Source organism: Drosophila innubila, assembly GCF_004354385.1.
Source record: "Drosophila innubila isolate TH190305 chromosome 3R unlocalized genomic scaffold, UK_Dinn_1.0 2_E_3R, whole genome shotgun sequence".
Lineage (NCBI taxonomy): Eukaryota > Metazoa > Arthropoda > Insecta > Diptera > Drosophilidae > Drosophila > Drosophila innubila.
The window spans coordinates 9962951-9978379 of NW_022995380.1; the positions used below are offsets into that span (position 1 = coordinate 9962951).

Below are 15429 nucleotides of genomic sequence, written 5' to 3' on the forward strand. Positions count from 1 at the left end.
GAGTCGTCGATGTTGGATTATCATTATTGTTATAGTGAAGCTCATTAAACTAATTATGTCGTACTCAAACTTCAAAGACTTGGCAAAATGAGATGCAATGTGAGCGAGACAAAAAGCGCGAGGGAAAGGCACGAACGTTTAATTAATCCTTTTCAGGCAGCGCAGCAGAGACGCAAAAGAGAAATACACACATACACACACACACATACACACACATAAAGCGAGTAAACAGTTATAAATGGCAGGCAAGGAAAAACGAAGGCAGAGCCAAAGCCAAAGTCAGGAAGGCAGGCAGACAGACGACTTCATTGTCGTCGTCCTTGGTGCCGCACAAATTAAATGCTACATTCAATGCCATTTTGAAATCATTTCGAGTGCCGACCCCAACTGTCAGCGGTAGGAGGGAGGATGGATTAAAGGGGGTGACTTGTCAGGATGCAGAAAGTTGCCAACTCGACTTGCCCGACTTCTGCCGCAATTGAATTTCGTTAGACCGCCCTAACCCATTACCAACTGAATAAAAAAATAATATAAAATCAACTACAACAGCCAAGGCCAGATGGGACGACTAAGGAAATACCCAATAAGTTGAAATACAGTAAAATTTATTTTTTAAATAAATAAGTTAAGTCAGTTTTGGAGGCAAAAACGCTAAGCTAAGCGAGAAAAATCCAGATTTGGCGAGAAAAAAGATAGACTGTGAGATAAGATATCTTAAAACGAAAGAAAGGACTAAAGGTTGCTTCTATGACTGCTATATGATATAGTAATCCGATTCCTACAAAATTAAAAATGTAAAATATTCAAAAAAAAAAAAAAAAAACAATTACGAATTAAGTCTAATAAGCCACCATAGATACAAATTACAGGGTATTTAAAGCGGTTTCCCTAATACTGCATACCTTGGAGCTTTTATACATTTTATGTTGGCAATTTGAAAATTACTTTCATTACACTTGAAAAAATTAATTTAAATTGTACATGATTTTTTCCGTCTCTTCGACTTTATTTGTCAGTTGTCGCATATTCACACTCGGCTGACTAAATATAAAAATGGTGCTGAAAAGCTGACCCATTTCCAGAAATTTTCTATAAAATAAACATACAAAAAAAGGGCCGTGATCATTTTGGTCAGTTTTTGGCAGACTCGACTATGTTTCGGGTTGTTCATGACAACCATTAAAAAATTTGAATTATAAGAGAGCAAGGACATGCAGTCAAGCGGACGGACAGCTGAAGCAGCCTCATCATCATCACTAATTGAGATACTTTCATTCTGCCCAAGTTGCTGCCTCAGTTGTCGTTGCAAACAAGCAGCAGCAGCAACATTCACAGTGGCAGCATCCTTCACTGTCTGCCTCTCGTTTTAACATTTTTAAATTGCGCCGTCAACTCCACTTGGTTGGAGAACAGGCTGCAGACGTCACTCGTTATACCCTTACAGAAGGTATTGTAATTTTCTCACGAAACTTGTAACGCATTAAAGGAGGCATGGTAGAAACCAAAAAAGGGTGTATATATTTTTCAGCAGATATGCAAGTCGATATAGCCATGTCAGTTTTTCCATCTTTTTTTAAGGCTATATTTATAAAACGTGATACATTTCTGTATTTTTTATGCATGCATTAAAGTGCATACAGTGTAGGTGCCGCAACCGGTAGGATAACTATACTATATTAAATAGCTATCATTGAATCTATGAATCGAAAATTAACATTAAATCAAAAAATCGTCGTTGCTTTCTGTGTCTAATAACAATAAGTTAAAAATTGAATTAAAAAGTTTTGCAAGCGTAACTAAAATTCATCGTTTTTTTTCTTATTTTCACTTGCTTTTCTGCTTTTATAATTTCTTTATATAACAACCTTTCACATATAAGTAAAATTAGTCAACGTAACAATTAATCCGTCGTTGCCTTGGCAGCACTTGTATAACAATATCCCAACAAATGGGCCTCGTCGCACGATGAACGGTAATTAAATATATACCTCATCGTCCGCATCTTTGCCAAAACTTTCGAGTGGTACGCTTAGCAATTAGGGTGCAAGGCTTCCAATAAAAACGAGCTCATCCACCCACCGACAACAAACACCCCATCCCCATTCCAATCCCTATTCCCATCCATTCGCTGCTGTTGCCATCGTTACCTTGGTTTGGGATGGAGTTCGAAGCTGAATGGATGGAGCCAGAAGCTGAAGGGGCTGGACGTGCGCTTCATTTGCTATAACTTCGCTTACTTCCACTTAAATGCTTAATTATAATTAAGTTTCATGTACAACGCATAGATATAATATACGAGAACATGAAACTGTCTCTTACTTGTCTTTTGCAGCGGAAGCATCCTGGCACATTGCGAGTACTTGAAATTAAATACAAATAATCTTTTGACTCGATTCCCATTCCTTTTCCTCCTCTCGCTCACTCTCTCTCTCTCCCTCATTTGAGACGAATGCCAAAGGGTTCGCGTCGCCTTTGCTCGTTTGGCGTTGTTTTAATTACGTCTTAATGTCGACGCATAAGCGGAGTCCATCCTCCTTTCCTCTGCGGGGTGAGCTTACGAAGGAAGGTTCAATGCTCCAGAGTTGTGCGTATCAATTCAACGTTAATTGCTCGCCTGCTCCAAATTGTGCCAAAGTCTGTGCAGTTAATGTGAAAGTTAAGTGCCAGGCCAAGACGAAGATGAATATGAAGGGCAACGACGAAGGCAAAGCCGATAAACTGCGAAGGCGCGAAAGCCATTTTGGCAACGTTTTATTGATTTTTGCACGTAACAACGCCAGAGGCAATTCAGGGGGGATGAGTAACGGCATCACTCGATAATGAGAACAGTGGTTCACTTCTAATTAAATGCCCAAAATATTTAAATAGTCTAAGTAGCAATATGACAAATTACACGCAGTCCATTTAAAATTAACATAATTATATAGGAAGCACATCTTAAAGATACATTTTTAGCAAATTATGTGTAGCTAATCAAATCTGCAAAAATATAAAAAAAATATTTGCTGATTTTTATTCAAAGTAATTATTTTTCTATATAAGTTACATAATATATGTATGAAATTTATAAAGGTTTCATATTTTTTTATCTCTTTGTAAAACTCTAACTTGTAACTTAAAAAAAAACTTTTATTTTTTAATTTCAAAATGAAAATTTAAATTGACTTTCAAAAAAATGTTGTAGGGTTTTGGTCTTTATTGCGATTTTCAGATATTTTTGGTATGTGCATACAATTAAAATTTCTAATTTAATTGCAATTTTCGTTATATATTTAGAAATAATACTTATATAAAAAATTAAAAAACAGAGATTTCTATTATTATTTCATCCATTTTTTCTTTGGATCAATAATAAAAGTCAAACTTAATTATCATAATATCGAAAATAGTATATCTGAGACTGTCCCATTCATTCAGCTAAATAGTTTAGGTTCGGGCTGATTTTGTACCCTATAAATAGTTTAGGTTTGGACTGATTTTGTACCCTATCGAACCACTGTGCAGCATGGCGTCGTTGGCACATTGTGTTTAATTATGAGCGCTTGCCAGACAATGACGAAGACGACAATCGCCTCTGACTCTGAATCTGACAGTGTAACTGACTAACGGAAGCCGTGCACAAGTAGCAAGCAAGGAGGCAGTGGCAGGAGGCAGTGGCAGGAGGCAGTGGCAGGAGGAGAGTGGCAAGGCGAAAAGGCGACAGGAGGCAAGAGGCAAGAGGCAAGTGCCACTCACTGGCTGGCTATGTATCATTATTATGATGCCTGCAAGTGTTTATTTTTGGCTGCCAACAGCAGTTTTTTCTTTTTTTTTCTTTTTTTGTTAATGTGGCCGTTAATGTTGTCAGACTCTCTCATTACAGTTGTCGGAGTGCTCGAGCCGTCGACGGTCGTCAGCTGAGGCTGAGGCTGAGGCTTAGACACAGGCTGAAGCTGAGGCTGAGCGATGGGAGCAACGTTGGCATTAATTAAGCATGTTTGACTGTGAATGTCAACAGCAGCAAATGCTCTCTGTCTCAGTGTGTGTATGTTTGTGTTCGTGTGTGTATGGGTGTGTGTGTGTGTGTGTTTGTGTGCGTTGACAGGCGGGCAAGTTGTGCCACACTTGCCAAAGGGAAAGGGGAGGGCGATGGGCGTAAATGGCTGACAGGCGCTCAGTTTACTTTTCGGGCCACGTAATTAAGTGACGCAAGTCAATTTATTTTGCAATTAATCATTAATTTATGCGCACGGAAGTATAATTGACTCATATTTCAACTCAGATGCCGATAGAGTGAGAGACAGGCCAAGAGACAGAGAGACAGTCGAACATTAGAGTGGAAAATGTTATCGTATTTCAACTGTAATGGCGAATTGCGATGTCTTATTGCCCCAACCCCTAAGCCTATCACCTTTTACTCGCAAGATTCTTCTGATTATCAACGTCCCGAATCGACATCATGTCCAGAATGCGCATTTGTATTTGCGCTGTTTTATAATATGTATAATACGTTTACAGCTTTCATAATGGCTCGCCTATTTAAATTAATTAATTTCCTAGTCGCAGTTCAAGTGAAACGGTTCAATTAAGTTCAGTTCAGATCTATTAACAAAAAACAAATCAAATTAATTTCATTCTAAGTAAGGACTTAAAGGAGGCATAAGGATCTTACAATCTGACAGTCCTGTAATCCTGTAATAAGTGAACTAAACTCAGTTCTCCAACTTTAACACTAAATCACATCAAAATCAACACCTACGGTAAATAAACGTCAATTTAAATGAACATAACTTAAGTTTGAATAAAAATCGAAATAGAGCCTTACATTATGAGGATGTAAGAAAATAAAAAACATCAAATTATACAAATAAAATCAATTTAAAGTGAATCAGCTTAACTTTTAGGCAAATAATGCAGAGACTGCATTCATTGTAAGTAGTATTATAAAAATAATTAAATGATTTCTCTTAATATTCATTGGTTTAATTACAATAAAATGACAAATTTTGAGTTCAATTTTTTACTTGAAAAATAATCATCCTTAAGTTTTATTTTTTCTAAAAAAATAATGTTTAGTTTTACTCAAAGATTACGCATCAAGTTGTAATTTTGACTTTTCCATTTCGTTTTATTAGCTCAATCTAATGTAGAATACTGAAAGATTTAAAAATATATCATATCATATATTTACAAATGGTAGTGTTATAACAAGTACAGAGGCTACACTTTTAGGGTATAAAGTTATTAAAAAAAAATGCTTTTAAATACCCGCACTTTATAGTCGCGCATATTTTATGAACTTTTTGAATAATTTATAATGCAACCAAACGATTGATTGATGGCAGCGAGTGCAGCCATCACAAAAAATAAAAACCAAACACTCATAACTGATGGCATCTGTTCATTATAAATGCATTCATGTAAGCTTGTATTCATTTTGCAATTAAGCCCAGATATGACTCGTACTCATTTAAGCTGATTTAGCCATAACTGTGCTTGTTTTTTTCAATAGTTCTGACTCAACTTGTGCTCCATTAAATGGCAATTAACTTTTGGCTCAAGAGGTCACAGGTCATGCTAGCCTTGGCAAAAATAGAACCAAAATAAGGACGTGCAAGTGTCGTGCTTATATATAAATAACTAAATATTTAACTTAAGGGAAAATGTTAAATAAAGTGGTCTATAAATAACTGACAAGCTGAAAAACTTTAAAATAGACAAAAAGTAATAAATAAAACATGATAAATTAGATTATTTGCTATTGCTCAAATTGACAAGCTTATCTAGACATTATTTGTCTGTATAAATGTTGTTATCTGCAAGCTAATTTTAGTAATGTCAGATATACGTTTATTTGTGAGGTCTTTTATGCAACTTTATTGCCTACAAAATGGTTAGATTATATGAAATTTGTGTTACTAAGTGCCAACGTTGAAGCAACTCGACTCGACGTCCCCGCAGTGAATCAAATCACATCAAATTATGCTGATGACATAGGAATTTTTGTGACCATTTGTGTTAGTTGCTCGCTGGTGGCCACTTTCATTACTGTTGCCGCCGCACTCATTTAAAATATCATCAATCATAGCCAGTTAGTTAATTGCGTCCAATTGTGTGAGTTTGCATGTGTGCGTGTGCTGTGTGCTGTGTGTGTGTGTGTGTGTGTGTGTGTGTGTGGGACAAAGGCGAGCCAAGCTAATGGCCAAGCAAAAAGTGGCGAAAGAAAAACGAAAACGTTTAAAAACTGCCAGCGCAGGCAAATTAAAAATAAAGCTTAAGCACGCCAACTTTGGCCAGGCCAAAACGAGTCAAAGCGGGGCCAGGCCAACTGACCTGCAAAGTTCAAGTGAAATAAGCCATGACAAGGCACCGCCAAGTCGCCACCCCCCAAACTCACTGCCAATTCGAGGACCTTAAATAAAAGTTGGCCCCAAAAGTTTTGACTTGTCTTTGAAAGCCACTTCGCTTCAACTAAAGAAATCAAAATGCGCTGGCAAATCTATGAAAAATGATGACAGGAAGCATTTGCAACGGAAATGAGGCGAACGGTACTTCCGTTTTATACATTGTACAGTTACAGCAACAATGGTCACATAATTAGCCAACATTTTGGCTCACTTCGATTATTTCTATGAATGAGCAGGCAAATTGAGCAGTTCTTTCTTAGGCCAAGTCAACTCAACAGTTGGCCAAATCGAATTGTCGACTGACAGTAACACATCACTGCGTTTTACCTTTTCACACAAACTGAGGGGCAACAAACTGCGAATTTAACTGTACATGGTACCAAAAATAACTTGAAAATTGCGCAGCATTTATAATCTGTCTTTGATTTATATAACGATTTCCGTTTAAGGATCCGACAGCAACGAAAATGTTGCTGCGAGCGTAGTTGACGTTTGTCCCAAAGCCACCCTTCATGCTTCATCCTGCAGCCTTCACCCTCAACCTTGACAGCTTTATGTGCTGACTTGACAATAACAGCACACACACACACACACACCCAAACACACAGAGCGAGCGAGACAGAGAATGGCAGGACGTGCTGCTGGCACTTGCTCCTTGCTGAGTTGAGTTTGGTTGCCTGGTCGTGGCAGCACAATGACATGAATTCAATATAATAAATAAAATATAATGCTGTCAATAAAAATAAGTAAATACTTAGGAACGTGAACAAGCTGCGAGGGTTACTCAAAAAGTATGATGCTTCGTGAGTCAGTTAATATATTAAACATATTTTTATGGTCCATACTCCTCGAGCGACCCTCGCTAGCATCTGCAGCAGCAATAGCATAAATAGTCAATGATTTAAGCATCGTTGGGGGAGTTCTAGCTAAAATCTTAAATGCTTCACTCAAAATAGCTTCATAATGTCTGTGTGCGCTTGAGATTTGGCCAACACACAACACACAACTTGGCAACGACTGTGCGTCATTATATAAATGTGGACGGCAGAGAGAAGAGAAAAGAAAACAACTGAAAAGTATTGCGCTTAACAGCTGACAGGTAGCAGCTAAAGTTGCACGAGTGTGTAAGTCTGAGAGCCTGAGAATTTAGCTTGGTTGAACATGTTTTATCCTTGGCAGCAAGCAGGAATATAATGTGTGCGTCTTAAAGAATTTGGAAATCATGTGGAAAACTGTCCGAATTGTCTGCTGTAGCTTTCCACAATTGAAAAGCTGTCATAAACATGTGTGTTTGGAAAATACGCGCATGATTTAAGTTAAATTTGAACTTAGTTTAAGCTCAGGATTTACTGTAAAAAAAAAAAACAAATAATTAAGTTCAGCTTTTCTAGCTAATAAAATTCTTTAAGCCTACAATAATTATTTGTGGATTAAAATGTATTCGCTTGTAGAAAAAAATAAGATAATTATCTTGAAATTATGCACAATTTGAGCTTCAGTATAATATAACATAAACTTTATCTTCAATATCCATTTACGTGTAATTACGCACTAATAATCTGAAAAACATATTTTGAAATTGAGCACAGTTTGAACTAAGTTTCTACTTAACTTATATATAACATTTACTTCTTCTTCAACAACTCTTGCTCAACTTTATCTATTAGACATTTCAGAAGGTACACAACATTGAAAAATATATATTGAAATAAAACTAAATTCGAATTTAGTTTTAGAGCAGTCTTTAAGTTAAACTAAAGGTGTATTTATTTAACTTAAATATAACATAAAATTCTTATTTAAGCGGTAATACTTTTATTTTCATATGCCATTCGAATATCCTATAACTATCCATTCCGCAGTGCATACTGTGTGAGTGCACTCATTTTCATCGCTTATGATTTATTTATGCATTCATGTGCGAATACGAATACTTTCGTTGAGCCAACGCAATTTTCTTGTGCTCAACTCCTGTTTACTTGCCCGGGCATTGAAAATAAAAAAAATGTATTTGTTGGAAGCAAAGTTGGCTTGGCATGCCACAAACTACTCGACAAACAACAACGCACTCAGTCGGACTTGTGATAAAGTCGAAAGTAGAATAAAAATAGAAGAAAACTCGCAAAAGGAGGAAAAATAATAGAATAAAATTGCAAATGCAAAGGACCTTGTTTGTTGTTCAGTTTGTGCCTCAGTATGCCATTGGCTTTGATCGAGTTGTCAGTGACTTGGCTTTCAACTTTCTTCTTTTTTCTTTTTTTTTGTAAAGTTTCATCTTTAAACTAATTCAATTTTCTGTGTCGTGTCGGTCACAAAGTTAACCCAATTTGCAAGCGAACAGAGAAATAGATGTATATCGTACATATTAAACAGAAGTTTCAATTACACAATCTCTAACAATACTGGTGTTTTTTTTTTTGTATTATTTGTTTTCCTGTAAACTTGGCCAATTGTTGCATGTAAGTATAAGAGAAGTAATTTTGATTAGAAAATGAAAACAATTAAAACAACTAGGCAACAATGTGGCAAATAAATGCGAGACGCAAGAAACAAAACTCTGCGCATGACACAGGTAAATTCATTAAAGTTGCCAGCCAACCGCATAAACACACAAACACACACGCACACACACAGTCACAGTCACTCAAGTCTGTCGATACTAACGATGGATGTCCTGTGGCATAGGTTGTGGCAGCTTCTGTGTGTGGCACATCAATTTAATTAGCGAGCACATAACTCTATGAAATATTCAAGCAATTTCAAGCGAAATATTCACCAAGCAACGCAACTCAGCTGAGCCGGACAGTCAATTTCCCCAGGAGACACTAACAGCAGCAGCCTCAGCAGCAGCAGCGGTCGCAGCAACTCCCTGAGGGGGCGTGGCAATTGCCACCGTAAAATTGTTTCGCTGCCTTCATTAACACCTCATCATACTCAATTATCGCGCAGTAAATTCTTTAAATTTCCTCAACTTTCATCGATAGTGTAATATATAAATGCGAGTGCCTTTTCTGGGAGCAGACAAAAAGCAAACGAAACGTAAATATGAATGACAAATTACACACTTTTGCCTGCCAGATTGACAACAATACACACACACACTTACACAGAGATAGAGAGAGAGAGAAGGAGAATCATAAATGTCAGACTGCGAACAAAAAAAAAAACAGCATAGACGGGTACGCATTAAAATAAGCTGACATGGCGAATTGGCCAAAAGGAGCAGAAGTAGCTAGTCAGCCATGTTTAACGTCAAGCTAACACACACACAGACACAAGGCTTAGAAGTAACAGCGCAATCATCGAGTGCCTGACTACTAGATGCTCATTACTTAAGTTAATTAAATGTATATTAATTGCATTCATGATATTTAAACTTTAAGCGTAAAAAAATTATAGTATTCTCTTAGGAAATCGCGTTCTTTTAAAAAATAATAGCTTTCGTTATTTATATTCGATCTTGATGCTATTATTATTGTTAATTAAAATTATAAATGGTAATAAAAAGGATCATTTTGAAGTCTGTGAGAGCTGTTTTTTCCAGCCGACAGACTGACGAACATTAATGTACAATTTATAAGGTTGACTAACGCTTATAAAAAGGCAGAGAACGCTGCAAAAGCAGTGAGAAAAAAGTGGAGGAGTTGAGCAACGTTGTCAAGGGATGTGTATAAGAAAGAAGACATCCATGATGATGATGACGAGCTGAACGCACTGCCGCAAGGCAAATGACGTACAGACAGCGAGCTGGAGACATGCTAAAGATTCGACAGAAGCTTGTTAAAATACCAGCAAGGAAGCAGCCAGGAGCAAGTAGACAGGAGCAAGGAAAGAGCAGCCCGAAGTCAGCAACTCCTGCGGAATGTGTGTTGTTGTCAATGCAACAAAACGACAACGAAATAAAATGAAATGAAATAAAATGATGTGAAAATTGTGGACACTGCCTCAAAGTCTCGAAGGAGGATAATAATGAAGGCGAAAAGAGTTTCGCATATACAAACATAACGCTCACATATATGCAAGCTTGTCAATGTAGCTAAGTGTGTGTGTGTGTGTGTTTGGGTGTGTGTGTGACAGGCTAGCAAAACTTAAATGCCATTAGTAGCTGGCGTTTTGGACCTCGTCTATATCCTCACGCCCCCCGGCCACGTGCGGGGAGCAAAGGCAGAAGCGTGCCAGGTAACTGGCACACACACACACACCAACACAGCAATAGTAGCTCACACACTAAGCTACTGAACGTGCCTCAAATTGTACGCCACAGCACAAACACTCTCTCACTCTCTTTTACTCTGTCTCTCTCTCTCCTCCTCCTCCTTCTCCTCCTTCTCTCTCTTCCTTGCTCACTCTCGCACAGCCGTTGCTGTCGTTGTCGTTGCCGTTGAGGGGCAGGCAATTGAAATAACTTCTTCCGCTTGCCTGCCTCGCTTCCGCTGCTTGAATATGTCCTCCCTAAACTCATGCCACACACACACATACACACAAACACACACTCCAACTATACACACACCCACATAACCTTTTGAGCAGCTCAACAGACTTGAATTACCGTTATTTTTTTGTCCGTTTATTTTGTTTGGGCTGTAAGTGATTTTACACGAGCTTAGCAACATGCTGCCAACATGTTGCTCAGCAACATGCTGCTACAGCGTTTCATGTTGAGAGCGACTTGCGCTCAATTTAAACGTACAGTGAGAGAATGAGGTTGAGTGTGTGTGTGTGTGTGTGTGTGTGTGTGAGTCAGAGTGAGAGTGAGTGTTTGAGTGGGTGGTAGGGTAAGGTTAGTCCTTTTATATGTCATCCCCATTACTGTTCTTGTTGTTGTTGTTGTTGTTGCTGGCAATAAAACACATTTAAGCACGCATTACGTTATACGTTATTGAGCGCACGCTGCTTGAAACTGACATTTGAACAGCAACTGTGTGCGTGTTGTGTGTGAATGTGTGTGTGTGTGCTTGTGTGTGTGGGTATGGTTATAACTTTGCACTTTGTATTAATTTAAATTGCTTTTGGGATTGTCAACCGTGAAATATGACACAGAACGATGGCATTTAAATGTCATGCTAAGTTCTAGCAACAAATTAACTACAGATTTGCTTTCCTTCGTTCTCTGTGGGAACTGCTCTGATTATGTTTGCACCATTTATTGAAAATTAAAAAAACAAAGAGCTGATATCAAAGTTCAAAGAATTAAATATGAGGAAACTAAAATAAATAACTAAAATAATTCGCAGTGTAAAAATGTAGAAAACTTAAGTTCATTGATTTTCGACTGGAATTTCTTTTTATATAGTAACATATTTTTAGTTCATTGTGCGATGATTCTAAAATATTATGTGGAGTGACTCCGGGGTATTTATTACTTACAAAATATTATACAATAGTTAAATCAATATCAATACAAAAATCCGAAATCAAAAATATTTATTTAAATATTTAAGTATATTTTTTCAAACATTTTTTATATTGGATTTTGTGGAATTTGTGATTTTCTCATTAATTTCTTTCCAATTTTTAATTTTTTATTACAAGTTTTCTAGCTTTCATTTATAAAATTTTATTATCCAATTTGTTAGGACATTTAATGTTATTTGTCAAAATTTGTATAGGAAATCATAAATATCGTATAGTACCCTTAAGCATATTCAAAACTTGGTTTCTCTACGCGCTTAATTCGTTTCTCACTCTGTGTGTGGCTTTTGCCGTTTGTGAAATTAAGTTAAATTGTGTCACACTCAAATGTTGTGCTATAAATTCATGCCACACGCCCAACACACGCAAGGCTATGCAAAGGGGGGGAACCTCTTGTCACCCCTTAACGTATGTGCCTCCTGCCTGACTGACTGCCTGTTTGCCAGCTTGAATCCTTTTCGAGGCTACGTCTGTTGCTGAGCTCTCCAGCATTTTGTTATGCAAATCAGAACGCAGTGCGCCAGGAAATGGCAAATGGTTGGCCAAACAGACAGGCGGACGGACGGACAGACAGACGGATGGGGCAGGCGTGTTGTGGGCTAAATAAGTTGAACTACATTACGTTCTGTATTTTATTGCATTTGGTTGCTGCTTTGGAGGGGAGTGTAAGAAGTTGAAGGTTATTCCCCATTGCCAGTGGCCAAAACCATTAATAATATGACGACAGCTGTTGGGCTAATTTCATTTTACGGCTATCTAACACTTTACGTTTTTACCCTCTGTTTATTGCAGCCACCACGCCCACTTACAAGCCAATTAACAGCGCCCTAAATGATGCCCGAAACTGAACGCGACTCGTTGGTGGCAGCAGAAATGATCAGTGGCGCCTCGCCACACGGTTATGGAATAGTCAAGGACAAGCAACAGCTCCAACATCATCATCAGCATCAGCATCAACAGCAGCAACATCAGATACAACTATTGCAACACCAACATCTGCAATCCGATTCCATTCGCTCCAGCAGTGTGGCAGCAACATCTCCATATGAAATGGCAATCAACTCGCATGTCTACTGCAGCTCCTTGAGCATTCCCCCCACCTCAGCCACAATGGTCAGTCCCAGCAGCAAGGAGAAATTGGCCAATTTATCGCGTGTGCGCGACAACAACAACAGCAGCAATGGCAATGGCAATGGCAATGGCAACGGCAACGGCAGCTGCAGTGTCAGCCCCATCTCGTCCGGCAGTTCGCCAACAACGTTTCTCCAGAAACAATTGGAGGCACCACCCAGTCGCCAAGCGGCGTCTCAGCAACTGCAGCTGCAACTGCAACTGCAACCGCATCGCTTGATGACACCTTTTCCCACAGCCACATCCAATTCGACAGCTACATCCAATCAGACAGCTAGTTGGCATGCCCATGTCTATGCCCGTCCTCCTAATCGGCCCACTCCGCACTACATTGCGGATATTCTTGGCATGGATGTGGCCGAAAAGATGGCGTACTTTAACGCTGCAGCTGCAGCCTCAGTCACTGCCACCAATTCGGCAACATCACCAAAGAGCATCCTGCGCAACATCGAACAACAATATGCACAACAGCCTCAGGAGCAGGAACAACGCACACATCGCAGTGCCTCCATGAGCGATGCCAGCGAGGAAGAAACTGCAGTCAACGTCACAGCTGGAGCAGTAGCAGCAGCAACAGTTGCAGTTGCAACAGCAGCAGCAACAACTGTCACTGCATTAGCACCGCTCGATCAGCCATTGAATCTGTGTGTGGCCAAAAAGTCGCGCGACGGCAACGCCTCATCTCCCATGCTTGCAGCCAGGCAGAACACACCGCTGGCCAAGACAGGTGGCAAGAAGGGTAAGCAGATATCATATATAATAAGCTACAATCTATATATATAAAAAACACTTTGTCCTGACTTACTGACTGAAGCTAGCAGAAGGCGGAGCCCTCTAGTAAACAATGAAATGTATATATCATACTGAATTCATCTTTGGAGTTGATCATAGCAATCAATTTACATTCGATTGTTAGGGTATTTACGCTTCGGTGTAAATAAATCCATTTCATACATTTCATGTTTCTGAATATTCATTTTAAGCTCATTATCGAGTTTAAGTAAAATGCTGATGAATTTTAATTAAATTGTAATGGAACTTGCATTTTCTTACATTCTTACGGTTAGCTTGATATTAACTATAATATTGTATCAAATTAAATTGAAACTAAAATTTACTTGTAATCCCTTCAGTAGCAATCATCTTAAACTTATTTGCGAGAGTATTAACACTTCGTTGTGGCAACTCCACACGTTTTTTTGCCCAATTTCGTATTTTTATATTGGCGCCGTATAATTTTTGCAGCTTGACGCTTCACGTGCTTGCCAATTGAGCGCAGCGTGAAGCTCTCAACACGCTTCAACGAAGCGTGCGGCGGCCAACGCGGCGTATGCGTGTTCTGCCAACACAAATGATCTCCGACCGAGAATCTCCAAATTGCCAAAAACAGCTCGCATATATTCCCATTCCTAGCATTATGATTGCTCTATTAATACTGCTGAACTCCAGTTGAATTTTTCTAGTCGAAATCATTAATTAAATCATATCAAATTTAAACTATTTAACAGACACCTAAAACTAAATTAATTTTTCAACATAATCAACTTAATTTTATTTGTTCATTCAGTTTAAGAATTGTTTAAATATTCTATATTACAGAATATACATAAGGCAAAAATAGACAGCCTAATTAACTGTATTGAAATTCTATTAACTATAAATAAATAAACATTGAGAATTTGCAATCGTCTGCCAAGTTGTAAATATCCTGTCAAAGAACCAATCAATTGGAAGCAAAAATGTAATTCAAGTGAACACTAATTAACTGCTTATTGTTTTTGTCAATGCAATTTATTTATTGTTCGCTTCTAGAACACGAGAAAGAAGGGGGGCATAAAAACAACAACAAATTTAATTAGAAATACAGCAATTGGCATACGGCAATAATAAGCAATAAAAATCAGTTTGAAATGAGGCAAAGTTGAGAGCACAAAATGGAATTGAACTCATAGTCGCACATTGCTATTATTGTATTGTATTGTAGCTGTTAATTGCTCAATGCTGTGTTCAACTTTTATTGTTATTAAAATCACGTACTTGACTTGGCGAAAAATATAAACAAACAAGTGCAACAACAATTGCAAATGCGAAAACGAATGTGTGTACTCATATTCGTATTGAAATAATGTCGTTTAAGACCCATTTTGTGATTTGCAACTGTCGTCTGTTAATTTTCGCTTAATTACCTCCATAAATGGACAAGGGAATGGGAACAGGGCAAGAGTAGGGCAGCAATGGTAGGGGTCAGGAGAAGGCAGGCATTAAACTGTCGCCAGTAAGCGGTATGGCAATTGGCAATTGGCGAACAACGAAACAAAACAAATAATCAAACATTTGTGTTACGCTTGTATTGTTTTAAGGTTATGCTCTTGTTTTTCTGTTTATTCTATTTTCTATTTTCTATTTGCTGTTCGTCGTTTGCCGTTTAGTTTTATTGATTTCGTGCCAATAGGGCGCCGTTTTAGTGATCCACTAGACTCGTTTATAGTGGCGATGTCGT

General features: G+C 38.1%; 1 protein-coding gene across 2 annotated transcripts in view; it reads left to right on the top strand.

Moving 5' to 3' along the window:
• The window catches only part of LOC117790969 (dynein assembly factor 5, axonemal-like), a 45710-nt gene that overhangs the window by 16656 nt on the left and 13625 nt on the right, over positions 1-15429 (top strand). For both annotated transcript variants that reach the window (XM_034630594.1, XM_034630595.1), the window contains exon 3: positions 12591-13668. In XM_034630594.1, the coding sequence (XP_034486485.1) occupies positions 12630-13668 (1039 nt within the window). In that variant the 5' untranslated portion in view covers positions 12591-12629. The remainder of the gene's footprint in view (positions 1-12590; positions 13669-15429) is intronic.